Below are 26,652 nucleotides of genomic sequence, written 5' to 3' on the forward strand. Positions count from 1 at the left end.
ACCCCCATTCCACCCGAACCTAGCTGCTGCTCGGAGACAGAGGCTCTGAGTGTAAAGCAAAATAACGTTTTCCATTATCTCTCCAGCCAGTATGGCATGGACCAAACTCAGCAAACAACAGCTCGGCTATGTGGGTGTGTGCCACACAGAGCCTGTGTCAACACAAGGCACTTAGCTACAGGCAGCCACACTGCAGTAACTGCTCCCTACACTGGCATGGTTTCTGAGTACTGTGTGTGTGTGTGTGTGTGTGTGGAGTTTTGTGTGTGTTTTTTTTGTGTGTGTGTGTGTGTGTGTGTGTCTGCATACAGGTTGCCCCTTGTGCCGGAGGGCAGAGTTGCTGCCCTAGATCTGATTTCCTCCCTGTGTAGTGCAGTATGCAAACGTTTAAAATACCAAAGTTTCTCTTAGTCAACAGCCGCAGGAGGAGCATCCTGTTCCACAGGGAATACAGACGGAGGCAGAGAAGACAGACAGAGGAGGACAAAGACAAGGGGATGCAGGGCAAGAAAAGGAGAGCATGTTAAAGAGAACATCATAAAACCAAACAAAGACCAGGAGGGGCATATTGTGACTTTTATTACTCAGGGCAATAAACCTTCTGAGTAACCCCCCAACATGGTACGAGTCTAGTTCTACCTGTTTGCAATTCTGGAGGTGGCAGTGAAAGTGAAATATTTCTAACTGATCTAATTAGAATTTGAAAAAACATGGTGTCAAAAGCTTTTGTAAACTAAGCGATGGCTTAGATTTCTGAGGACCATATCACTGATAAAACAGTCTCAACTCCTTCACTCCTTTCTTTTTAAGTTATACTATTGTGATCCTTGTAGTCATCATTCTACTTGGTAACATGCCTTTATATGCTGTTGAGGAGTGGCAGGGCCTGACAGCAGGTTTGGCTAAAGGACTGATGCCTAGAGTGACTGAATGGTGACAGTACTATAATTATGTATAACTGGAGTGATGATAGCCCTGTGTATACAGTCAAACATATGTGAATGTTGTAAAGATGCTTTTTTTTGGCTCTGTCTTTGTTAATCACACAGACACAAACACACACACACCTAACAGTCTGCAAAAAAAACAAGTGGCTCAGTTTAACTAATTGGGCAAACAAAGTTCACTGCGATTGACACAGTTAACTTGGTTGATACAGGCATGCTACATTTACATTATACTCTGTATACACTCCTGATCAAAATCTTAAGACCAGTTGAAAAATTGCAAGAATTTGCATTTTGCACTATTGGATCTCAAGTAGGTTCTAAGTAGAGCTTCACAATGCTAACAGCAGAAATGGGAGCAAGAGACAAAATAGTTTGAGCAGGCAATTTATTGAAAACAACAATTTAACTGAAATAGGCTGTTCATCAGCTGATCAAAAGTTTAAGACCATAGCTCAAAAAAACCCGAAAACCCCCTCAAAACAGAAATCAAAGTGTCAAAAAAGGACTCAGTAATGAGTAGCTCCACCATTCTTGCTGATCACTTCAAAAATTCATTTAGGCATGCTTGATGCAAGTGTTTCCAGGAGGCTAGTGGGAATGTTGCTCCAAGTGTTGAAGATGGCTTCATGAAGGGCATCCATTGTCTGGAACTGATGTCCACTTTTGTAAACTTCCCTTGCCATCCATCCCCAAATGTTCTCAATTGGATTTAGATCAAGGGAACACACAGGATGGTCCAAAAGAGTGACGTTATTCTCCTGGAACAAGTCCTCTGTCAGGTGGGCATTGTGAACTGCAGCCTTGTCCTGTTGAAAAACCCAGTCATTACCACACAGACGAGGGCCCTCAGTCATGAGGGATGCCCGCTGCAACATCTCCACATAGCCAGCTGCTGTTTGACGCCCCCGCACAACCTGAAGCTCCATTGTTCCATTGAAGGAAAATGCACCCCAAATCATGATTTAATCGTGAAGCTCTACTTAGAACCTTCTTAAGACCCAATGGTGCAAAATGCAAATTCTTGCAATTTTTTGGCTGGTCTTAAGATTTTGATCAGGAGTGTATCTAAGGTCGTGTATTTGTCAGGTAAGTTACATTTGGTCGACAGTTAACTTCTTCAGTGTAACCATATCTGTAGTTCGTCATTTGGGTTAAATCAGAGCTGTGTTAGATTTTTGAACTGGATATGCAGTGAAAAAACTGAAATTTTGAGTAGTTTTTGTTTTGAGAGGATTACACTGTTTTCTCATGCTTTATTTACTTTCAGAGACATGTTGTCCATTGTGTACCTGCTGCTTTTCAGTCCTTCTATGACTCCGAACCTTTGATGATGTTTCTAAATGTTGTTTGCTGTGTGATGAAGATTCCTAATTCAGTCTTGTGGATTAATAATGTTCATCATTTGGGCTTCTTTTATACTGCACACATTTTGTCCCCTACACTCTCAGTTTAATACTTCTGATGTGCTGAATCATTACGACAGCATCAGTCTCATTCAGGCAGAAGATTATACACAAAGGGCAAGGGATATAGTGTTTTTTTTAACATGGGAATAATGGTTGCTTGAAAACTTCCAGCAAATAGATTTCTAACAGAGATCAGGACTTTACAGTGAAATGGGTGTATTTACTGAGCCCAGCTAAAATGTGGCCATATTTGGCCTATGCCTGGCATTAATTTGCAGCTTTGGCTGGAGGTGATGTTATGGTAAAAACTGGCTTACAATCCTGCTAACAGGATGGGAAGGGAACAAGGATAATTTAAGCCATAGTTTCTTATCAAAAACACATCAAACACAGAACTCCTACACCCAGGAGAAAGGACAGAATCCAAGTCCACTATGGCAATCTTAGAACAGTCATATTAAGTATTTTACTTTGCTAATGATGTAAAAAAAATTATTGAGCTTTATAGTCTATCAGCAGTTCTTAGTCAAGGTCACCACAAAATAGACTGAATCCTGGATGCAACATCAAGCAAACTACAGGAGTTTGAAGGACAATTCTCACAGTGCCACCCTGATACTTTTAACACTACACACCCAGACTATGTGGGCCTCTCCCAGCTCCGTGCAATATACACAGCTAACAATGTTTATTATCTCTCTCTCTGTCAGTGACCAAAACACGGTGCTCTATGGGGGCCTGAGAGCCCACAACAGATGGATGCCCATAATGTTAATGAAATACTGCCGTAATATTGTGACACATGCCATCTGCTGTGACAAAAAAAAGGTGCCTACACGCTGTGTGAATGAAAATGTGTTTGTGCAAGAGAGAGGCCTGGCTAGTTTGTGTGTCTGTGTGTGTGTGTGTGTGTGTGTGTGTGTATGCATGTGTGTGTGCTTTTGTTTGTGTTACAGAGGAATAGCCTAGACAGTGTGAATGTTACATAGAAAGATACGTGTGTGTGTGTGTGTGTGTGTGTGTCTGTGTGTTGAAGCAAAAGAGACACAGTGAATAGGTGTGTGTATCTGTGTGTAGGGTGTGATAAGCTATGATGCTTGGCTGCCAGAGGAACAAATATTCACTGCCATGAATCATAGACAAGGATGCGACGGCCCACACACACTCTTCCTCACATGCTAAATTTGCATAGTACACACACACACACAAACACACACACACACACACACACACACACACACACACACACACACATGCATGCATGTGCACGCACACAGGCACAGCACCTAAATGTAGGACAATCTCTAATTTGATTCTGCCCTGCTCCTTTGAGACGTAATTAAAGCATTAAAAAGCTTTGTGCGCTGGTGAGGCAATTGAGACAGTCTTCGGCGAATAAATGGGATTCATCGTTTCAGGAAATTGCTGCCCCACCCCCATCCCCCACCCACCAACCAAAAGCCCACTCATCGTCACCCCCCACCCTCCACCCACACACACACATACATACCCTTCCTTTTCCTGGCCTCATCATCTGGTCCAATCCATGTGAAATCTACTGTGAACCATAATGTCTATTTTAAATAAGAATCAGGCTAAGTCCGTTTCTGCTCCATAGATCAGCCGACAAAGGCAATGCAAGGTATGGAGATTATGGGGTGAGGGGGTGGGGGGGTTGACTTCTCTCTCTCACACACACACAAACACAAAAAAAAAACCACACTACAGTGATTAGACACACCAAGAACACATGGATACAGTACATATATCCAGTGGAGAATTAAGACACACAAATGCAATACACACACACAGACAGACACACACAAACACAATAACAGCAGGATACATTGGAAAACATCCTCCTCAGTATAAATCCTGCCTGAGGGCAATGGCAGTGTGGGGATTGTATTTCCTGGAGCACTGCCTGACTGTTTACATCTCAGTTGGAGTGTGTTTGTGTGTGGTATACATATGTGTGCGTGTGTGAGAGAGCGTTTGTGTGTGTGTGTGTTGGGGGCAGGGATGGAGACTTGGCATTGTAATCACTCACTAATGACTGGATCTTATCTCACTCCCACTTTTAAATGAATGTAGAACTGACGAACAGTTGGCCTATTTTACAATGCCAGCCTGTTTTTTTTGCTCCATAGCAACAGTTCTAAGGATGCCATTTGAGCAATCCACCTCCTCTGTCCATCACAGACTGCCACTGCCCAATTTGACTGCAGAGGACAGATGCAGACACATTATTATTCAAGGATAACACATTTTCTAAATCACTGAAAAGATGGGAAAGGTATGTCTGTTGAAAGCAAAATAATCATTAGCCTTTTTCAGTTGAGTTTGGTGACGAGATTAGAAGTTGTAGCGGTAAATTAATGCTAGGTGTGAGTGCAATATGTGTGTGGTTTAGATAAATGCTTTTGTGAAAAGTGTGGTGAGCAGGTACAGAAAGTGGTGTTTAGATACGAAGCCTTACTGCAATAAAGCTTCATATCAATTCTCCAGATGTTCCCATTTTTTCAGCCCATTTCCTTTAAAATGTAAGTTTCTACACGCAGAATTCACACTGTTGAAGGGGATAATTATGTCTGTCGGTGAAAACATGGAGTACGTGTTTGAAATGCAGGCAATCTCTTAGAAAAATATCCATCATGACATGATTCACCAAGCCAGACATTGAGGGCTTAAGCCTTTTGCTAATACACCAGCACCAAACAAGATCACATCCTCCATCTAAGAATAGCTCCAACAAAACAATTCCATCTAAATATCCTGGATTAGTGTTTGGACTAAAGCGTATGTGCCCAGTGATCTGAGAGAGGGACAGGGCTAACTGGCCCACATCCAAGCTCACCCTGGCCAACTCTGTCTGGGCCAAGCAAGCCTTGCTATGTTAGCTGCGCAGCACGTGTGTGTGTTTGGTGTGTGTGTGTGTGTGTGTGTGTGTGTGTGTGTGTGTGTGTGTGTGTGTGTGTGAGACGAGAGGCTGAGGAATAGGATTGTGTCTTCAGCCGCTCTGGACAGGGGCTTTAGAGCATGGGGAGAGCCTAATCCTGTTTGGACCAGGAATTTGATTTTGATTATTATCTCTCACGAACCAAGCCAAGGCTTACCCCCATTTCTGCAGTGTTATCCCCACAACACACACACACACACCACAGACACAGACATAAACACATAAACACACACACACACACACACACACGCACGCACGCACACACACACGCACACACACACACACGCACGCACACACACACGCACACACACACACACACACACACCTCCCCCTTGCAGCCCAACAGATTTGACCTCGTTAAGACGCTTTAAAGGGGATTATTCTACTTTTATCACGTCGAGTGAAGTGCCCTTGCAAACATAGGCTTGGCATGGCTCGCCCTCCCTCCCCACTCTGCAGAACTATCTTGACCCCCTATGCAAGGCCAGCCAAGCACACAGTCCAAACACACACAAACATGACACTTAAGACACACTGCCCTGCAAACACAGATGCACAAAAATATAGTGGACTCTACCTACAAACACACACACACACACACACACACACACACACACACACACACACACACACGCACACACACACACACATAAACACAGCAGACACAAAGTGGGGGCTGACATCCCATAACACAACACACACACAAACACATAGAAAAAGAGTGCAGAGATTGCAAAGCCAGGGGAAATGGGCAATTTGTCAAGAGTGGGGAAAGTGGTGAGGCCGACATGGCTGTGGGTTTGGAGACCATTGCTGAGATTAAAGCCAGCCTCGCAGAAGGGGGGCTTTAAGATTACACCCAGTACGGTGGTGCAGATGATTGATGCCTGCTTGTAAAAACCAAGGTTATTACTTACAACACCTGGCGAAGAAGGAAGACAGGGAGGGAGGAGAGGAAGATTGGTCCCCAAGTTCGCAACAAATAAGTGAACAATGAAAGCAGAGAGCTGGAGTGCCGGCATGCGGCTGACGCCAGGGAACTTCTGTTTAATTTGCTCAACTGAGGTGACGGCACTAAAGTTCTTGTGTGTGTGCATATTAAAAGTTCTAAAAGTTAGTGCTATTTTTTCCCTTGATTCCAATCCAAGTCATTTAATTTTGATTACCTGCTAATGAGTCCCAATGTAATCTTTACATTATGCTACAATATAATGAAATTTCAACATGTTTTAGGCCCCATTCAGACATCAATAGTTCTGATGCCCCTAACATCTGTCTTAAGTCAGAATAGGTGTGAATGCATCCCACATTTTCTTAACTTTCTAAAACAAGGATGTCCACTTCATGCAGCGAGGATTGTAGTCTCCAAGAAAGTAAACAGAATTAGATTTTCTCTCCCCATGCCCTTTTTTCATTTTGCACACAACTACTTTTGTCGTTGTTTGTATGTACAAATAAAACAAGTGTAACACTATAAATGTCTTCAAGAAAAGATGTGTGCAGTTACCCCAATATCTGAACAAGTGTTGTTTCTCACCCCTCTCTATGACAGCAGGCTTTTGATCCCGCCATAGACAGTGGCCGCTCAACTATATCTCTACAACTATAAAAGCTTTCAGACATGCACATCACACAAACAAATGTATTTCAAGCATACCCATACACCAATGCTCCAGCCTGAAAAACACGGGGTTATCTGACAAACAATGCAATGCTACGTCATCCAGCAACACAATGAATTGGCCAAATACGTGTACACATTCCTGGCAGAATAGTTTGTCTTCTTTGTGATAGCAAAACGCCCACATGAATGCAGCCACAAGCATTTTTTAAAAGACTGTTCTATTTTTGGTCTGCACATCTACAAAGGTTGAAGAAAATTAATTAGCCTGAGTGACACCTGTTCAAATATCAAGCACTTTTAATAAGGATAGGACTGGTTGTATTTGGGACAAGCAGGGTGCCGACCTCACAGCAGGGTGGTGACAATACCTGCTAACATGTGTTCTGAGTACAACAGGACAGAAAGCAGGCCGGTCTCTCAGTGGACAAACTTCGCCCTCCTGGACAAACAGGGAGAGTGAGGGAGTTTTTATGGCGTTGCTGTGAATCGTCATTTTTGCTTGAATGGGATGAGGTGACGCATTATTCCAGTCAAGGCCTTACTGCTCTTAGGCACACAAACAGAGCAGCTAATTCTCTGGACTCTTCCCTGAACTGGTGCAGTGCCTTGCATTTTGGCAGGTCTAAGGGCCCTGACCGGGCTGAGCCAATCAAGCAGCCCCCCCGTCGAGCTGCTTTGTTCCAGCTCATCGCACCGCACCGTTCTGCTCTGGGGAAGGGCTGTACCCCCACACCCCCCCTAAACCACCACCACCACCCTCCCTCCCTCCCTCCCACCTCCCACACACTGCTGAATACTGATGCAGCCACTACACTCCACACACCCCCCACGTTCACTCCCACACAAACACACACACACACACACCACCTGATGAGCTGCCGTCTTCTTGTGTTAATGTGCATGTAAACACACACAAGCACAGACTCATTACTATTCGACTTTTTTTTCTTCAAGCACAACATCCTTCAGTCATACACACATGCAAGTACACACACATGCAAGTACACACACGTGCAAATCTGCAGATACGCTGAAAGAGAATAATGTATACAGACAACAAAAGGCCGTCCCACACAAACAAAGCTGTCAATTGCTTATGAATTTATAAAATGACAGCCTATACTACACACCACCCCCACATCGATATGCACGCCTTGTAAATGCTGCAGAAACACACGCATACACATACTCACATCTGTAGCTCTTGAGCAAAGCCAAAAACCTGGTACGACTCAGCTGACATCTGTTTTTATTTATATTCATGGTTCTGCTGAATTTCCTGCAATACTTTATGTAAGACAAAGCAGGCCAAGAAGACAAAGAGGTGCACATATAATTCAGCTTGTCAATTTTCATCAACCCTACTTGCTTGATACAATTATATCATAATATCAAACATATTTACTATAATTTCGATTTTTTGTGAAAACCTTTCAGCTTAATTAGTTTTCATAATATGTTTTATCTGATGACAGCAATAAGCTGTATTCCCTTGCTTTTAGCGTATGCTTTTGCCACTTCTTATTTATGTTTTCCTATAATCTCTTAATGACGCTTACTTTATACATTTCTGAACAGCTCATGTTGGTTTCTCTTCAGTTACTTCTTTCCATCACAATAAATAACCACAAGGCGAAAGTTCTCTAACTGATTGGCCCAGCAGGAGACTGCATCATTCATAGAGTGGTGACATATTTTCTGTCGCCTTGATTCAGTATTTCCGTCAAGCCAGGGGCTGCTCTGGTGTACGCTGTGAACTCAAAGGGATGGTGCAGAAGGTGTGTGTGCGTGCATATGTGTCTGTCTAGCTTTAGCTATATTCACTAACGCATCTAAAGCTGTATAATGTGGTGCTTCTCAAAAACGCTCTCTTTTAAGAGAATATATTTGAAAGCTTTTGAAAATGCTGACATATGGCTGTCATATAATGCATCTCAGAGTTAATGTGATCCAAATCAGAGATTCTTGACACGCTACATTCATCATGTTTGCTCTATAAACAATCTATCAGAAAGCCATTCGGCAGAAATGCTGTAAAACTGCTGGATCACCTCATCCATACGTGACCAATTGAATAGACTAATACCACAGACCAAAGAGACACCATTTTCCTCCCAGCTAGGGTCAAAGCTTGGAGACGGGATTTTATTTAATATCGTGAAGTTTAAACAACATTAAGTCTACATAACTGACCTGACTAATCTAAAGACGTGTGAGTGAAAGAGAGAGGGAGGAGGCAAAAGAGAGATGCATGAGCATTAAGAAGGACATGGAACTAATACCGACCGTTATTCAGTAAGTTTAGTAAGTAAGTAGTAAGTTTGGTGATATATCAATATGCCGCAAGATAATATTAAAAAACTGTTATTTTGCCATAGTGTTGGTATGCAGCCCTTTATTATCTCTTGTTTTATTAGGCTCTTTGGGCAATTCTGCAAATCAGAACATGCTAATTTTTGCCCCTTTTCGTGCTGTAACGTCTTTCAGAGTTAACACTTTAAACCAGAGACACCGTGGCTACACTGCACCCGGGCCTGCAGAGTGCTGTGTAGCCCAAAAATGACTTTCAAAAACACACAATCACCAATCAAAGCGTCTCACATGGAAGCGCCGACACTTACAAGAGCACCAACCCGGGGATGATATGCTACAGATTCATTTTACCAGTTTGTATGGCAGCTAGCAGCTCATTCTTTCTCCCTATGTCTGTGTGTGCTTTGTGAGTGCATGTGATGAAAATGCTTCCTACAGTTGTGTTTGTCACCTTCCCAAACACTCGGCTGGCACTGTGAAAGGAGTCAATTGCATTTTTTTTGCGGATTTACTCTGGTTTAAAAATCCCACTTATAACTGCTAATTTTGGTGTAACTGTTGGTGTAACTATCTTAATGAACCAACACCTAATATTCAAACAGTAGTGGATGGAAACACATTAATTCACATTTTCTTTTGCTGATTTGGCAATTTGGTTAAAATTTACACCACATTTTTGATGACCTGTAACTGCAGTCTCATGTAACAGGTCAAACACAAGTCAAAAGTGGATATACTTGGGGCACCTGAGGCTTAGGCTACATCCACACTACCACATTTTTGTTTTGTTTTATAATATAAAAAGATCTCTGTCCAGATGACCATTTCAGCTCTGTATCAGAAATGATCTGCATCCATACTACCACACCTGAAAACACATACATAAATGACCATTCACAGACATTGGGCATGCGCGAGCCAATGCAAACAGGAAGCAGATCGTCTCCTCTCAGTTTTGCTCAGCTGATTAGTTGCAGAAAATACTACTAATGAGGAAAGCAAAGGCAGTTGAAGTGTTAACATGCAGAACTCCACTGCACAACAGCTGCTGGCAAAGACAACAAGGTCAGTTACACTTTCAATTCATTATTCATATTGCTTTCACCATGCATAGTTGAGACTGATAAGACCCAATCAAGGAGCGACCAGGTGTGACTACGTCATCGCTTCCATTTTTGCCTGTCCAGACTACAATGCAACTCCGCAGTTTTCAAACTGGAATAGGGCCAGCAGCATTTCCAAACCACTCTCTGTTTCTGAGGCACGAAAACTCCAGAGTAGTGTAGACGCCTGGCAAAAACGTAGCACAGGAGATGTGATTTAAATGAAAACGTAGTACTGTGGATGTAGCTTTGGGTGTTAAGACGCTGACGATGGGTGGCAACATCACAGCTTGGCTGGGGACCTTTGTTGCATTTCTCTCTCCCCTGTTTCCTATCATCTCTCTACTGGTGCTATCTAAAAAAGGGATAAAATTAACCCCCAAAAATGTGAAGACAAAGTACATATAGAGGGGTGCATGGAGTTCTGTGTCAAGGCAGTATAAGTCAGAGTACTTCAATGTGTATTCATATGTATCTTCTGGAGTCCAAGTCAGTGTCTGTGCGTGTGTTCAACAAGAGAAGGGCTGCACCAGTCTACACCCCTCCTTTTCAACCAACCCCAAAGCATTTTGACAGTCATCCACTGTGGCCCTTCACAAAAATCAACATCACCTGTGACCCATGGCCTCAACTCCACCACTCAAAAGCTGGGCCTCCTGCAGGGTGGGAGTTTTTGGGAGGTGTGGGGAGGGGGCTCTGTTTGTCATGCTAATCAGCTGGCCTAACCTTAACGACCCAGACATCTGCTGGCCTGTGTGTGTCAAGCCCCACATTCAATTTGTTCCCCAGATACAAAAAGCAGATAAGACCCTTGAGGCTGGTAAGAATGTGTGTGTGTGTGTGTGTGTGTGTGTGTCCTTGTGGTAGATGTATGGGTGAAAGGGAAAAATCCTTTCCTTTCTATGCATGTACTAGAGCAATAATTACCAGCAGAGAGGAGAGCCAAGGTGTATGTTTTTGCTTTCACACACACACAGACACAGAAAAAAGTGTGAGTATACACATAGACGCATACACATACTCATGCTTTATTCTGTGTTTGTGTGTGTGCACTCACTAATGTCCTGTACCCCCCCACCCACAAACACACAAATAGGCTCGTTGCTCACACACGAACACGTGTGTGTGTGTGTGTTTGCAGCACAGAGCCACAGAGCAGGGGTAGGGGGGGAGTTTGTTTAATGGGCGAGACAGGGGACCATGGGGATTAAGCTCCCCCCAGCTGGAGGCTTTAGAGGAAAGGCTGGGGGCTGTTCTGTTAATTCAAGTGGGCTTAATAATGCCTGTGCACCCTCTGCCCCTGACCCTCCCACCACTACATCAGATCTGGGAGGAAACGCATGATAAAGAGAGACAAGCTGGAGGAGGAGGAGGGAGTGTGTCTGTGTGTGTCCATCTGTGTGTGTGTGTGTGTGTGTGTGTGTGTACAACCTGTGGCCATCTCTACAGTCGAGCATGAGCTCAGGGGACTTGAGAGAATTCGCCTCCATATTACTTTTGCTACTCTCTGACTTTGGCACCAGGCCTTTCTGTTGCTCCACTTTCACGCCATAGCCAGCTTTGTTGAAGCTGCATTAGGATTAATCAACACCCAAACAATATGGCAAATGCTATCAACTGGGTCAGGCAGTGTGCCACTATCAAATGAGGCTTTTATCTCTTAAACCAATGAACTGTGCCCATAATGTGCGATGGTGGATTAATATGTGCCCACTGGAAAAAGAAGACACATGAATCCCTGTTAAAGCTTGGTCATCCTTCCTTGTCATCTCTGTATTCCAGATATAATAACAATATTGAAAAATAAATCCTACTAAATCTATAAAAAAAAAAAAAGTGAGCATTGCACTAGGCATGACTATGACCTTTGAACATACAATATGCACCCATATAACCAAAACAAAATGTTTAACTCAAAAATAGCATAATCCCATACTATCCATCACTGGAAAGAGCAGCAGCAACCAATAAAAAAATATATTCAAAAGCCTCATTATTACTGTGTCATATTACTCCACAAAATAGCAGCGTTAACAGTGTAATTTATAACATTCACAACCCTGGAACTATTTTCTGATGCCCCCCCCCCCCAAAATATGTGTTTAAATAATTAAATTAATATCGTAAACATGCAATGATGGCTTAAACTAACAACTATTAGTCAACTAGGAAAATCTTTGGTCAAGGGGCAGCCCTAATAACCATAGTGGAAATGCGACATTTCTGTTCATTTCAAATGCCAGTCTGGAACTCTGACGCTAATGTTGCTACAGCGCGAACAAAGGGAAATAAAGCGAAAGCAGATTCAGTGGTGACTGAGTAGGTTTGAGAGATCCATCATCTGTCATTATGAGGCAGCGCTGCTACTCTCTCATCCTCCAGCTCCTTATCTTTGACACTCATATCTATATGGGTGTCACACATTCTCCCCATCGTCAGGACCCTGTGACAGCAGCAGCAGCAGCAGAGGAGGAGGAGGATTTGAAGAGGGAAGATGTGTGTGTATGTATAGTGTATTTATTCTTAAAGCTATTGCAAAGAGTAGGGTGTGGGTACACAGGTGTATTTGTGAGTGGGTGGGGGTAGGGGGTGGGGGTAGGGGGTGGGGTTGGAAATGACCAGTTGGGACGCAACCAGCTGAAGCACTGGAGAAAAGACATGTTAAATTCCCAAACCCCATTTTTAATCATGTGTTGGGTCTTAATACTTATCAAGCAGCATAAGGGCACTTAATTGGATTAGAAAAATAACCTCCTATCATCAGGCAGGTGGACAGGAGTGGAGTAAAACTGAACAACACTCTGTGACTTTAGTTTAGGATACTTCAGAAATTGCAACTACACTTTAAGAGCTAAGTAAATGTTTCCTCTCAAAAGGCCACAAATCATGCAACCTTGCTTTCATCGCTTTTCACTCAAAGTGTGGTGAGTGCTTACAAGCTAGCAAATAGCTTGTTCATTAGTAAATAAGCAACGTGCATTTCTACTAATTATTTATGTGACATGCCAACCAGCACGTTTTGTTGTTATCTCTAATTTTGAAGGCAGGGGACATACAAAAGAAGGATCTGACAAACAAAAATGATCATCTCCTCCACATACATTATCCACAACTGCTGAGGACTAAACTTTATTTTTCACAATTGCAAGTTCAACCACTCCCTAATTTTTTTGCATTACTAGCCAGTCCGGCATTGACTGTTTGCATCCCATAGAACACGAATAAGGGCAATCTTCGCATTGCACTGCATTCAGTGAGTCTTCACTATCAGACTTTACTTGGTGATAGATATTTGATATAGGATATTCATTAGGAGAACATGACCAAAACTGCAGTGGGCTTTTGGATTTGCAGTTGGGAGTTTTCCTAATGAATAAAACAATAAATGTCCTTTTAGATAATCAGTTTCAAAGCACTATAGTTAAACTTGGGTGATGCACCGCTAATACAGGATTTTCCTCTTCTGACAAGCCAGGCTGTGACCAGAGGTTCCCAAATCCTCACATCCAGCTCCTGCACATCAGCTGGCTCACATCAGCAGCAGCACCACGGCACAGCACAATCAGGCTGCCACACAGACTGACTGCCAAAGGGCAAACCATTCATGTCACAAAAGACATTCAGGCTCTAGCTTCAGCAAACAACTCTTCCCCTTTCAGCAGTAAAAGAACTAGTGGTGGCGACAAGATGTTGCCAGGGAAAAACCGAGGGCACAGTCACTGGCAACATAACAGCCTCCTTGCTGTTGTGTTTACCTATGCCACGCTAACACAAATACCTCTTTGTTATATTTGCCCTTGCAGGAGAAACGTGAAATGTCAACCAAAACTAGGAGGTTTAAATAGAAGAAGGCCACCACATTTTAGTTTCTAATGGGACCATACATGATGGAGCTGACTTCACTTGTCATTTTAATCCTGGGTACTACCAAAAAATTTAAATGATTTAATTTGAGTCCTTGACTGCCAGTCACTAAACATAAATGTTTGACCAATGGGCTGAGAGCCCTCATCACTGATGAATGCATGCCCTGAACAGAGTTTCTGTTACCATGGAAACTTGAGATTTAGGGGAACAGAGATGTGTGCCTTTTCCAGTCATAAAGACACCCACCTGCACAGAATAGTGTACAGTGCATTTTGAGTGGAGGGTGAAGGCAAAGACACCTCTTCTATTTTGTTTCCCTTTCTGAGATATGTTATAAATATCTGGTTTTGGCATTTATGGAGAACTCAGTCAACTGAAACTAAACTGACACAGGGATGTAAAAAAAAATCAGATGGTTGTGAAATAGGACGGTATTCATTAGAGATGTTTATTTATAAGGATGGCTTCAATGCCATCAACTGGGGAAAGTTGGGACAGTGTTAAGCCAAAACAAAAATATTTTCTTCTCCACAATGTCATGGTCACATCTTCCGCGGAACTTACCAGAACTAAACACTGCGTTTGTAAACCAACATCTGCCAACATACTGTCCAAAAAAAAACAAAAACCCACATTTCCTAATGGCTCCGTCTGAATTATAACATGCTGTCAAAAAAACGAGTTGCATGCACAATTTCCCTGCCTAACTAACCTGCTTTGGCAAATCAGCTGGAGCAAGCACCTCATTTCTTAGCAAATTTCACATTAAAAAAAAAAAAAAACAAACACTTACTGAGTGTCTTGATTGTGGAAACATCATGTCAGTTCCTTGTTTGTTGCTCTCCTTCCCAAACACGATTAATTGTGTACCCCGTGTTTATATTTTTCCCCTTGCGTTGGTCCTTTGTCCAAAGCTAGCCCAGCCTTAAACAGGAGCTGTCCAGCGCTAGCAGGGTGACTAGCTAACGGTAGCTAGCGACCCCCCCCCCCCCTTAAAAAAAAAATAAATAAAAAAATTAAGCTGTATGTAAGTGGTGCACTTTGCCGCCGTTAGCGGGGTAAAAGAGTCGGTGTCTCGTCTGGGTGATGCAAGACCATTCGGCTGTACCTGTCCCAGTGACCGTGATCAGGAAACCACAATCAGTGCTGCTTCCTCTCTGGCTAAGCTAGCTAATTCTTCAAAAGCTGTCCGTCAAAATGATTCATCGCTGCTGCGAGCTTTCCGCCTCAACGCACCAGCGGCAGCGATGCGAGCTAAACGCGGGTAAATTAATAACGTTACGCACACAGCGGCGTTTGGGGTGAAGCTAGCTGGCGGAGGGTAATGGTTTCTTCCTTCGTCTTCTCCTGGCCCTTCAAAGCTTTCAGTTTGCGCTCTTCAACCAGCTGCGACTGTACTGATGAGAAAGTAAGAGAGGGGGAAGAAAAAAACAACAACAAAAAAAAAAAAACAAGCCTAATTCTCAGAAATAACAAAATGTCTGCGGGTTCGTCTAAAATGAATCCCAACGGCAACAAATGATCTGGGTTGCCGCTCCTACGGTCAAAAAAAACAAACAACAACAACAACTTAGAGCTGAAATGTTGCCAGACTCTGGACGTTTATCCCCGAAACAGTGCGGTCCTGGAGAAACAGAGCTGGGTTGTCAGTGTTCGTGAAGCCAGAAAGTCAGTCCATTCCCGGAGCTGGTGGGTAGGCACGACGCTGCCGAGCTGAACGCCCCACACAGAAACACGGCGGGTAGATGAGCGGTGTGAGCGCCGCGGTGCTGCGCAGATCTATATGCCGCATATCTAGCTCATCAGCCGGCTCATGTCTGAGCAGCTAGCGCCTCCTGCGGACAGGTCACCGCACTGTCTCAGCGTCACAGGACGGGTGCACTGTTGCACTGCTGCCAGCATTCAGAGCAGCTTTACCCCGACCTCCTCTGATCCCACTAAAGCAAGGTCCTAATTAAGACACTAAAGTAATTCCACTAATACAAACCCCCCCCCTTTTTTTCAGAGTTTATGGCTGTAAAAGACTAGGGTCAGCTCTATCAAGATGATTGTGACAACCTTTCAACAAAATATGTGCTGTTCTGCAAAAAAAGGAGTGGCATGTAAGTACTGTCCACCCAATTTTTTGACAAGCCACCTACAGAGTATTTAATTTATTCATTGAGTATTAAAAGCAATCAATATTTCTGTAATAGCAATGTACCAAGTGGCAATGTGACAAAGGCATCAAAGGAGTCACTGGTAGTGTTGATGATTATTAATTGGTCTATTCCATCATATTTGCAGTAAGTTTAATATATTCTGGGCCAAATGTTTTTTTCTTTCAAAGTCTCCTCTGTGCTGCCAGGTATGAAATTCTGGTAGATTCCAGTCACAAATGAACATGTTTAGAATTAAAATGTTATCAGCTTAGGCTTAAAAAACAAACACGTTATGTGTGTAAAACCATAGAATTAAACTCCTCTTTATGTCATTAAATCCCACCAATTCCTAGAAATATCACCAAGTCTTCACTGAGCTACAGTTCTGTTATTTAGTTGAATTTATAGCCCTTATAGACCGCTGTTGATGCATTTAAGTCTGTTTTACAATAGTAATAATAATAATAATACATTTTTTTGAGAATCAAGTTGCTCCAGAATCTAAGTTCTTTCTCATTAAATGTTAACCTGATACCGTCTCTCCCTGTAATTTGAGAACTGCTTCATGTCAGTAATGACCTGTAATCAATGTCCACATTCACTTACAAGGAAGGTAGGAGGTAGTAGCAAGGCAAACCAGCAGCTGATTGAAAGGTAGGAAAAACAGAACCATATGCTCTGAAGAATTTTGGCAGCAATATAAAGCATCCATGATTTGTAGTATGGGGCATAAAAAGGTGGTATGGTCCATTAATCACAACATGTCAGAAAAGAATAGTCCACTCCAAAGGAAATGTACAAGGATGCAAGAAGAGAGTATAGGAACATATTTTATTCCAATTTAAAACATTTAAAGGAGAAGGCTATGAAAATCATTTTCATGTTTGAATGAGGTTCAGGCAACAGTGGTTGAAATGAAACATACAAAAGAGAAATATGGCTAAAATACTGTAAATCAATAACCATTAGGACCCTTTTCACGAGGGTGTTGCATGAATACAGTATCTCACCCACCCACTCCCTCCCCAACCTGACAAACACATGCAGTTAAAATGACATTTATCTTAAAAACAGCAGTTCATCATTAATCTTAAATATAGAATAAAATTGTCCTTTTTTTGTTAATTAATCACATACTTAGTGTTTATTTGTTTTAAAAACTGGACCATGAAATTCACAGGCCCTCTGATTTTTCACAACATTGGCACTTGTTAAGAGTCTGGCTTTACAAAGAAAGGGGATTGGCACACTCATTGTACATAATTTACATTTGGTATACTTAAAAAAAGAAGAAAAAAAAATCAAACAAAAATACATTACTTTCAATTTGTACACCACTACACAAAGTTTATTTTAACTCTTTTAAAAAAGTCATCTTAAGTGGTCCTAAATACACGTGTTAAGGTGTGTCAACCTTACAAATGAAAAAAAAAAAAAAGATGCAAAGATAGCTTTTAATATCACTGTATGTCCATCCCTCTAACCAGAATGGATCTCAAGCATAAGCAATAGCCATCAAAAGTGTACACACACACATACACACACACACACACACACACACACACACACACACACACACACACACACCTTAGAGTACCAACGAGCGCTTGAATGGACATCTAAGTTGCATGAATGCAGGCCCATTGCAGTGGTGCAGTTTCAGTGCCTTTGACCCAGGGAAAGAATACACAGTCCAATCAAGTAAGGGGGTGGGGTGGTGGTGGGAGGGTGGGGGGGGGGGGGGGGGGGCAGAGAGCGGAGAATGGCGGACATGTAAACACACAGCATATTCACTCACTTGTTATTATAACCACCAACATATTAAAATGGCCATTTCAGTACCTTCACTTGGCAAGTTTCAATAAATACATTAATACTGAGGCTTAACACACAAGCTTCATTTGGGAAAAACAAAAACATTCTGTAAAAGTGGATTAAGAGAAGTTTAAATCCTTTTTTTTCCTTTTACCATAGATCTGGGTCAAGTTACTACAAATGTTTAATTTTTTATATCTTCTCTGTTGCTGATTGATTTTGCTTGGCACAATGTTTTGTACTAGATTGTCGCACAAACTTTCTCCAATTTGCATTTTCCGCAGATAAAGCGAATACACTACAAATCAATGGGAAGGATTTTATATAACTGACCCAGCTCTAATCACCGGTAGTGTAGCCATCTGACTTTCTATGTTGGTTCTGGTGCTGTCATAACCAGACAAGTCCGTCAGCATGTTGAAATCTGATGCAACAAAGATTTAAAAGTGTGTCATCATGCTGACTCAGGTCCCTTCATTTTGTTTGTCGTCCTTACTGCAGCCCATTACAGTCAATTCGCCAGACAACAAGTCATATATATGAAAATGAAGTTTAAGAAGCCACACAGCTGCCCTTAAGGTGGTTAGCGACAGTTCAGGGTAATGGACTGTGCTCCCTGAAAGCCAAACTGAGAATTTTAAAAACACAAATACACATCACCATGTTATCCCAGCAGTGAAGCGGTACAATATTCTTTTCAAAACTCAGCAAAAGTCTGTCAGATAGTTCATTCATTCACTTATCAAAATATATAAGCTCTTAATTTCAACCAGAAAAGTGCGCTGAATTGTGGCACCCACAAAATTAACCTCTGCTAAACGAGCGAGTGTGTAAAGCTTCACTCTACAAATGGGACAAACTGCTCAAGAAAAAGGCTTTTAAATGTTGGCTGAAGCACCAAAGATAAACCCTTTACCAATACAAGCTGAATAAACAAGATCACAGCCAGACTAAACTTGCTTTGACTGTCAGAGCCTTTAAACATCTCAAGTGCTGTTTTCAACTCATAGAAACTGTGGCACTTAGCATAAATATACATGTCTCGCCTTCATTAAGCGTTTCAGAATACATAAAGTCTAAATGTACAAGACAATGGCTTTAGCAACACAATGTACACGTACATGAGAGTTGCAAAGATTACCCTCACAAGGTGCATCTAACTTAAGTCAAGGCTAAGTAGGAAGAACACACTGATTTTCTATAGAAAATTCACAAGAAAATTTGGTGTACACCTTTTGGAAAACAATTAAAGATAGGTAATAATATCTTTGATGTTTAATCTGACTCAGTTTTTTTTTTTAAATGTGCACAAAAAAGGTCAAAATGTCTCAGCACTCCCTTCTGTTCTGACACCAACACAGCCAATGCCAAAGTCAATCGTGGAAACACTACCAATGAGAAGATAAGCCAAATATGCAAAAACCACATAGTAGAAATTATTGCAAAGCCAAGAAGATCAGAGCACAATTCATGAGAAGTGCAAAAGGATGTTTAGGTGTGACAGCTAGAACGCAAAAAATCTAAAAATGTGCTTTTGCACCTTGGGAAACCCCACTTCTTTTGACATTAGCTATTCTCCTCCTCTAAAGGCAAAAAGAAAGTGAACAGCCACCAGACTTCCTTTGGGAAAGTCATGTAGGCTTCTGTGGACTGCTGCATTCCTCCCTCACTGAACCTGCGGCCATCACCCTCAATAGGATGTCAACACAACCCCCCCCCCCCCACCCCCTTGTTAATTAATTTCACCCCTTGCTCTATGCCATCCATAGAGTCCTTTCATTTCTACCAAAGCTGCTAATAGTAGCCCTTGTGATGAAAAAGTTATGAAAACTTACCTGAATTACATTGTGAAGACAAAAATAGCCATCTATCAATGCTTAATGGAATATTTAAACAACTATCAGGCAAAGGACACGATATGGGATTGGTACCAATAGCCAACATATATCCTTAACCAAAAAAAAACAAAACGCAAGCATCCTTGAACAGTAAATATTTAACAACTAAGTTTTTGTCTGTTTTCATTTTCCTATTTGCATAAAGCACAAACCTGACATGGAAACAGTGTCTCTCCCATTGTCAAGCATTTCAACAGAACTGCAACAACTAAATATATGAAGTATCATTAGAAAGATAGAACACTTGTCCATAAAATAGTTTTGATATTTTACAGCAGTATAAAATCGCCTCCCATCTCCTAGGTTGGAAAAAATTTGCACTGAAACTAGGGAGGAAGTCTCATTTACTGTCAACAATAGGTAGATCTGATTGATAAATTAGACATACAAAAAGAACAAATTACTCTTTTGCTATCGGTTACAGTTTATCAAATATTGGCCAAACAATATGGCAAAATAAAGTTGATTACAGAGAGAAATCATTTGGATGATCAAGACCAACTTGTGACTGAAGCTAACTGGCAGCGCAAAAGCTTTATTTCATTTACAACTGACTATTGCACTGTACTAATCTGGCATCATCATTCACACGTTGTGCACAGGAAGATTATTCTCACCATCGAAGGAAACAAAGAAAATAAATCACAGTACCAATACATGTGTGATTCAGACAACTGTCGACATAAAAGAAATGCCACACAAAGTGAGTTGTTATGCCATCAGCATCTGAATGATCCAACATGAGAGAAAGTTAGCACTTTATTTTGGCAATACCAGTTCCAAAATATGTTTTGTTAGTATCTGAACCACTTAAGGGATGAACAGGATACTGGCAACGTAATTATATTTACACAGCAAAGGTATGTGGTTTGAATTTGGTGGAGTTGATATAAAGTATGTAAATACTTGAAGTGTTGTCTCTTAATTTTTTGTTCCATGATGTGTGTTAATGCTTTAAAATGAGGGGAACTGTATAAGATACATATTGTAACTCTTTCTGAAGCATTGCATTCCTTTGTGTAATCATCTTCAATTTGAACTGGAGAACAATACTAACCAAGAAATGAATATAGCTGAGAATATTTAAAGTCTACAGAGAACGAGTAGTTGTCTCTGTGTAGCCCTCACTTTGTGTGAGCAGCATAGAAACTTTATTTACATTCAGCAGAGCTCCTGTGCTCTGGTTTTGGGGTAGGGTAAGCAGATAAAAATACACAATTCAAGACCCCTGGGGAACCAAATACCTCACTGCACGCAAGCACTGCCTGATAATATATTTCTACCATCATAAGTTACCCTTTGCAGATGAGCACAGTCCAAGTTCTGCAACCTGCCGTCATGCCCTCATTCTGTAGTGTATAGCATGCATGGGTTAAATAACAAGAAGGGGAGAGAGCCCTTTGTCCATGAAAGCTTACTCTACTCAGAGAAGGCCCTCTACCCACCTCTTACACACAAGGACTGGTGATAAAGAAGTGGAAAGAAAGAAAAAATGTGAGTCACGCCAAGGGCCAAAAGAAGACCAAAAGGGGCCCTGGAGCAGACCAAAACCCCAAATAGAGGGGGACAAATGGAGGGAGTGTTATATTTAAGTGTCTTTCATGTGTGTTTGTGCAAGAGGAGCAATTAATAGAACCACAAAACAAATTCTTTAAAACATGGGCAAACCAACAACTGAGGAGCTAGGTGGACAGAAGAAACAGAACATGGGTAGTATTGGTCAGATAAAGTATGAAGCAATGCTTATCTCTTTGAGCAGCAGTGTGTTTCATGCAGATGTGTGTGTTTCTACAAATGGACTCTGCATTGTGTATGTGTGGGGCTGCAGGTCTCTTGCTTGCTTGCTCTCTTCTCTCTCTTTCTTTCCGTTTCTCCTTCACACCAGGTTGTACTCTTTGAGGTTGAGCTGCAGGATGGTGTCTTTGACAGCTGCAAAGACGAAGCGGATGTTCTCCGTGTCGGTGGCGCATGTGAAATGGGAGTAGATGATCTTGTCACTGTCTGGGTTCAAGTCCACAAACATCTTCAAGATGAACTCTCGGCCCGCTTGAGCGTCCCGCTGGGGACCTATGAGTAGAACAGACAATCATTTTTAGCTTTTATGGGGCATCGTATTAGCATCAGTGAGCCTTCATTGTTCTTTTGCATCATTTTATCATTATGTAATTTCAGCATTTGTCAGTATGAGTTAAAATGTGAGCACCCTTTTATCAATTAAAAGGAAAAAAATTACTTCTGGATGACTTGTGCCGATTCTAGACATGATTGTGATGAGGTGGGTGAGTCGGCATTGCCTTTATTTTACAGGGTCGTGAGCCAAAAAGACTGAAACTGCTGAGTTCAGTCACTTTAGGATGAATGACATGTTGCATTGTAGTACAGCATTTTAACCAGAAGATGTTGCTCTACGATTAAAAATATAAGTGAAAGGAGCCTGCATAGGTAAAGTTAGGGATTGAGAGTGGAAAAAAAAGAAAAGGAAAAAAGAAAAGAAAAAAAAAAATCAACCTTTTTGTGCAGACGTTGATGCTCACAGTGTTGGGACACAACCACTTTTAATGTTTTGACAGATATGAGCAAATTCGATAGTGATAATGGTTGTGGGCCTTAAAAATAGAGTCTGTCTAGGGACCAAAAAATAAAAAATAAAAATACACAGCCACAGCATTAAGCCAGGGCTTGACTGTTGGCTCAAATTCTCACCTGTATGGATAATTAAATAATCCTTTAACTACTTCTGGAGAGCTAACAGCATGGTGCTAAAATACACACCCATTCAGGGACAAGGAGACTACATGAAATTTATAATGCTTTTACCATCAAACTCTGGGAAGTAGTCAACCAAGTGAGAATACATGATCTTTTCCTCAAGCAGATCCTTCTTGTTGAGGAAGAGGATGACAGAGGAGTTTTGGAACCAGGGATATGTGATGATGGTCCTGAACAGGGCTTTACTCTCCTCCATACGATTCTGTCACAGGTCGTCGAGGACAGAGATAAAGACAAGAAAAGAAAAACAAGTTTAGGAAACATTCAGAGTACAAGACTTTTCAAATCCTGCTTGCTTCACTCTTCATTGTGAATGCAATTATAAAAACAGGGGTTTTATTATTTCTGACCTCATGTACAGACACTACACTTAATATTAATATTACATAAGTTATTACAAGGTGCACATTTGATTTCAATGATTATTTCTAAAGAATATTGGGCTACCACTACAGTAGCAGCCTCAACACACAGAGTCTATGAAAGCGAAAATGTTGCAGGCATAACCTTGACTCTGTTTGTTATCTATCTGTATCTGTATTATGTGAAACTTTGCAGACATAGCTAAATAGAGCTAATAGCAATAACAAGCAGAACCTGAATCATTTCAACTACAACTTTACTATGGGCTGTATCTGGTCACCTTCTCTTTTGGGTGGAGGGGTAGGGGGGTCTTTGAATTGGTGCCATACTAGAAGTTCATTAATAATAAACAAGCAACAAATCAGAGAGCAGCAAACATACAACCAAGGGTTAATAAAAACACAGCCAAATGAAACCAACATTCAGCTTCTCTTCAAAGACAAACACACTAAAACAAAAGAGCAGTTGCTCATGGGTGTTCATTTACCTAAAACTGCTATAATATGATAACATATCTTATTATATGGTTGCTAAAATTGCTAGCATCACTTAGCTGTGATTAATAGCCAGTTAGCAAAGCTAACATGCTCATTAATTTGTTTCAGCCTTCATAGGGGAAAAAAATAAAATAAGGGTTGTGTTCAGAGCCCCTGTCTGACACACAAACCTTGGCTTAGTAATGGATATAGCTGGATGGCACGATGTGGCAGCTGGAATACAGCATTACAGAAAATACATGGTGTTGTAGTAACAGATGAGAAACGGTCAAGACTGTTAAAACAACCACAAGAATGACCTGAGACCTTTCCCGTTAACTGCTCCTCAAAACAAAACTGTTTAGCAAACATAAAAAGTGAAACAGAAACCTGCTACTGTAAACTACTTGAGAGCTGAGAACTGCTGTTAATCCCGACTCTTTTTCCTCTTTCTGATTTAAACTCCCTGCCTGCATCACTCCTGCAGTTTAGTCTTTGCAAATCGTTATATGATCCTAGCCAGACTTGACCCGATGAAATCAAAGATGTTTGAAAACAATCTCGTCAGGCTCCGAGTGGTCAAAGTCTCAGTCTTGAGCCTGTCAACGCGACAGGATAATCTCAGCAGACTGTGAACAGTGCCTGGCCTCGTCTCAGCCATCGACCATGAAGAAACAGGGTTTAACAAAGGTGTCAAAATGTTCTAGTGCTGCCTACCACCTGTCACTATATACACATCACAAGCATGAAAAGCAAATAAATGACAGTCTGAAATTTTTTTTTAAACATATTCCTGTCCTTGTGTGCTCAATAAGGCGCTGCACCTCAGCAGGCCCAGTATAGATGAGGTACGGTGTATGTGTGTAATTAACAAACTGTACAGCAGCTATCGTGAGTCAAGCTGGCAGCTGGGTCTAGTTTACGAAACCCAGTTAGGAGCAGGTCAGAGAAAGGGTTTGTTGTCAGGAGAGGAGCAGAGGGCATGCAGGGGCTGATCTCATTAGCTCTATTAGCGATAATTCTATCTGAACAGTCAGAGGAGACAGAGCTGACCACACGGGCAAACAAAGTATCCGTGGAGTAAACAGACAGAGGACTTTTATTTTGATTGTTGTGAGAGACTCTTCAATAATCATTACTGTGTGTTTGTGTGTATGCAGGGGTAGCACCAATGATACTTCTCCCCTGACCCACTGTTCTAATAAAAAATGTTTTTTTAGTGACTAACATTTAGTGGTTCAATAGAAGACTGAAATTGTAAAATTGCATTTTCATTAGGGATGGGTATCGTTAAGATTTGAACAGTCCTACTACTATTATTGTTTTAAACACATCACAACTGTAGACTGATTTTATAATGATGGAAATGTAAAACAAATGTAATAAACAATGATTTACTACAAGACTTTTTCTTTGACAGTATTTTTACTGTGCAGTAGTTTTTCCAGCAGCCCCCACATCACTAAATCTGCTGTGAGTGAGTCTGAGTGAGCTCAACCTGCTCTGTTCATTTCAGATTGAATTTAAGAACACACCTATAACAATCAGCTGGCTAATGATTACTTTTCATCATAAACCCATTTCCCTGTAATTTAGTTAACTGTTAAGTGTGGGATCCAGGGTTGCTTACATAACATACAAAACACACCTGGCACAATGACGGATTAACTACGAGCTAGGCCGTCGAAAACTGTACACTCTTCTGTCTGTATGTGATGGACTTTGAGTAGATGTTTTGAGAGATCATTCGTGTTTCCACCCTTGCAGGCAAAAGACTTAACCACACTTTTGAACGTTCAGTTCTCTCTGCTATTGTCATTAAGAGCAGGGTCTCAGCTTTAACTGAACGTTTCCAGGTGAACATTTCATTGTCTAGTAAATGTGAATGTTAATTAATGTAAATTAAGTTTGAACACCCAGTTTCAGCTGTGGGATATTCAACAGACTGGTTGAGAATGTGACTTTAAGTTATGTTACAAGTAACTAAACTCGTAAACTTGGTATGAATGTCAAATTTTGTTTAGGCACTCAACAATTATTGTTATTATTTATGTGCCTCTGTCTCACCTCGTTGTCTGACTCCACCAAGACCTGGTCGTACTCGCTGAGCGCCACCAGGAACATGATGGAGGTGACGTTCTCAAAGCAGTGGATCCACTTCCTCCTCTCTGACCTCTGACCCCCAACATCCACCATCCTGATTGGAACATGATGGGATGAGATGGAGTGCGCCCAAACAGTTGGCCGTAAAGAATCACATAAAAGACAAGAAATAAAAATTAGCAATAAATCTATCACTCAAGAGTCTTTTGATCTTCACTGTTTAGTAGTTAAAAGGGAAGATAAGCATGCATTTTAATCACCTTAACAAAGATTTAACTTTTGCTAAATCTTTGTAAGTACCATGGATGTCAAACAGAACAAACTTGAACCACAGAATAGCATGTACAAATGTCTCAAATCTAAATCAAACATTACAATTAATAAAAATTATTCTAATCTTTGTAACAGGGCCACAAAATATAAAACTCTGAAGTGATTCAGATAAGGACAATCCAAGGATCTGAGTCACTTCAGGACAGATGTGTGATTTTCCAGGATAAAATTAATCAGTGCAAAGAGGCACTCATTCTGCAAAATTTCCCTCGAATTTTTCTTTTTTAGTTACACTAAGCTTCCTGTGGTGGCCAGGCAATATATTTCATGGTCTGACATACAGAAGATCACTTCAACATAATATCTAATGAGTCTATTGTAGTTCAAGCCAAACACCCATTTTGCACTGAGAATATAAAAGAGAAGAAAAATGAATCAAGAATTGGCAGTGTGAATCGCAGAGAGGACAGAGAAAACTTTCCCTTAGGTAAACCAGAATAACAACAAGGAAGTGTATGTGTGTGCACAAACAATGCCATCCTTCTCTCCCTTCTCCTCAAAGCAGATACTGGAGTGTCCATGCAAGAGATAG

General features: G+C 41.3%; 2 protein-coding genes across 5 annotated transcripts in view; both read right to left on the reverse strand.

The window, feature by feature from the left end:
- Positions 1-15,940, reverse strand: part of tle5 (TLE family member 5, transcriptional modulator) — a 42,849-nt gene extending 26,909 nt beyond the window's left edge. The window contains exon 1 of one of the 2 annotated variants that reach the window (XM_071487716.1): positions 15,016-15,940. In XM_071487716.1, the coding sequence (XP_071343817.1) occupies positions 15,016-15,042 (27 nt within the window). In that variant the 5' untranslated portion in view covers positions 15,043-15,940. The remainder of the gene's footprint in view (positions 1-15,015) is intronic. The other variant, XM_071487717.1, reaches the window with a different exon arrangement.
- A 4,638-nt stretch (positions 15,941-20,578) lies between these two features.
- LOC139627072 (guanine nucleotide-binding protein G(q) subunit alpha) overlaps positions 20,579-26,652 on the reverse strand; it is a 31,453-nt gene continuing 25,379 nt past the window's right edge. For 2 of the 3 annotated variants that reach the window (XM_071487719.1, XM_071487720.1), the window contains exons 5-7: positions 25,752-25,881; positions 22,894-23,047; positions 20,579-22,143 (exon numbers count right to left, since the gene is read on the reverse strand). In XM_071487719.1, the coding sequence (XP_071343820.1) occupies positions 21,953-22,143; positions 22,894-23,047; positions 25,752-25,881 (475 nt within the window). In that variant the 3' untranslated portion in view covers positions 20,579-21,952. The remainder of the gene's footprint in view (positions 22,144-22,893; positions 23,048-25,751; positions 25,882-26,652) is intronic. The other variant, XM_071487718.1, reaches the window with a different exon arrangement.

Source organism: Trachinotus anak, unplaced genomic scaffold (assembly GCF_046630095.1).
Source record: "Trachinotus anak isolate AG129_WGS33_773 ecotype Australia unplaced genomic scaffold, CSIRO_AGI_Tana_v1 ptg000010l, whole genome shotgun sequence".
NCBI lineage: Eukaryota > Metazoa > Chordata > Actinopteri > Carangiformes > Carangidae > Trachinotus > Trachinotus anak.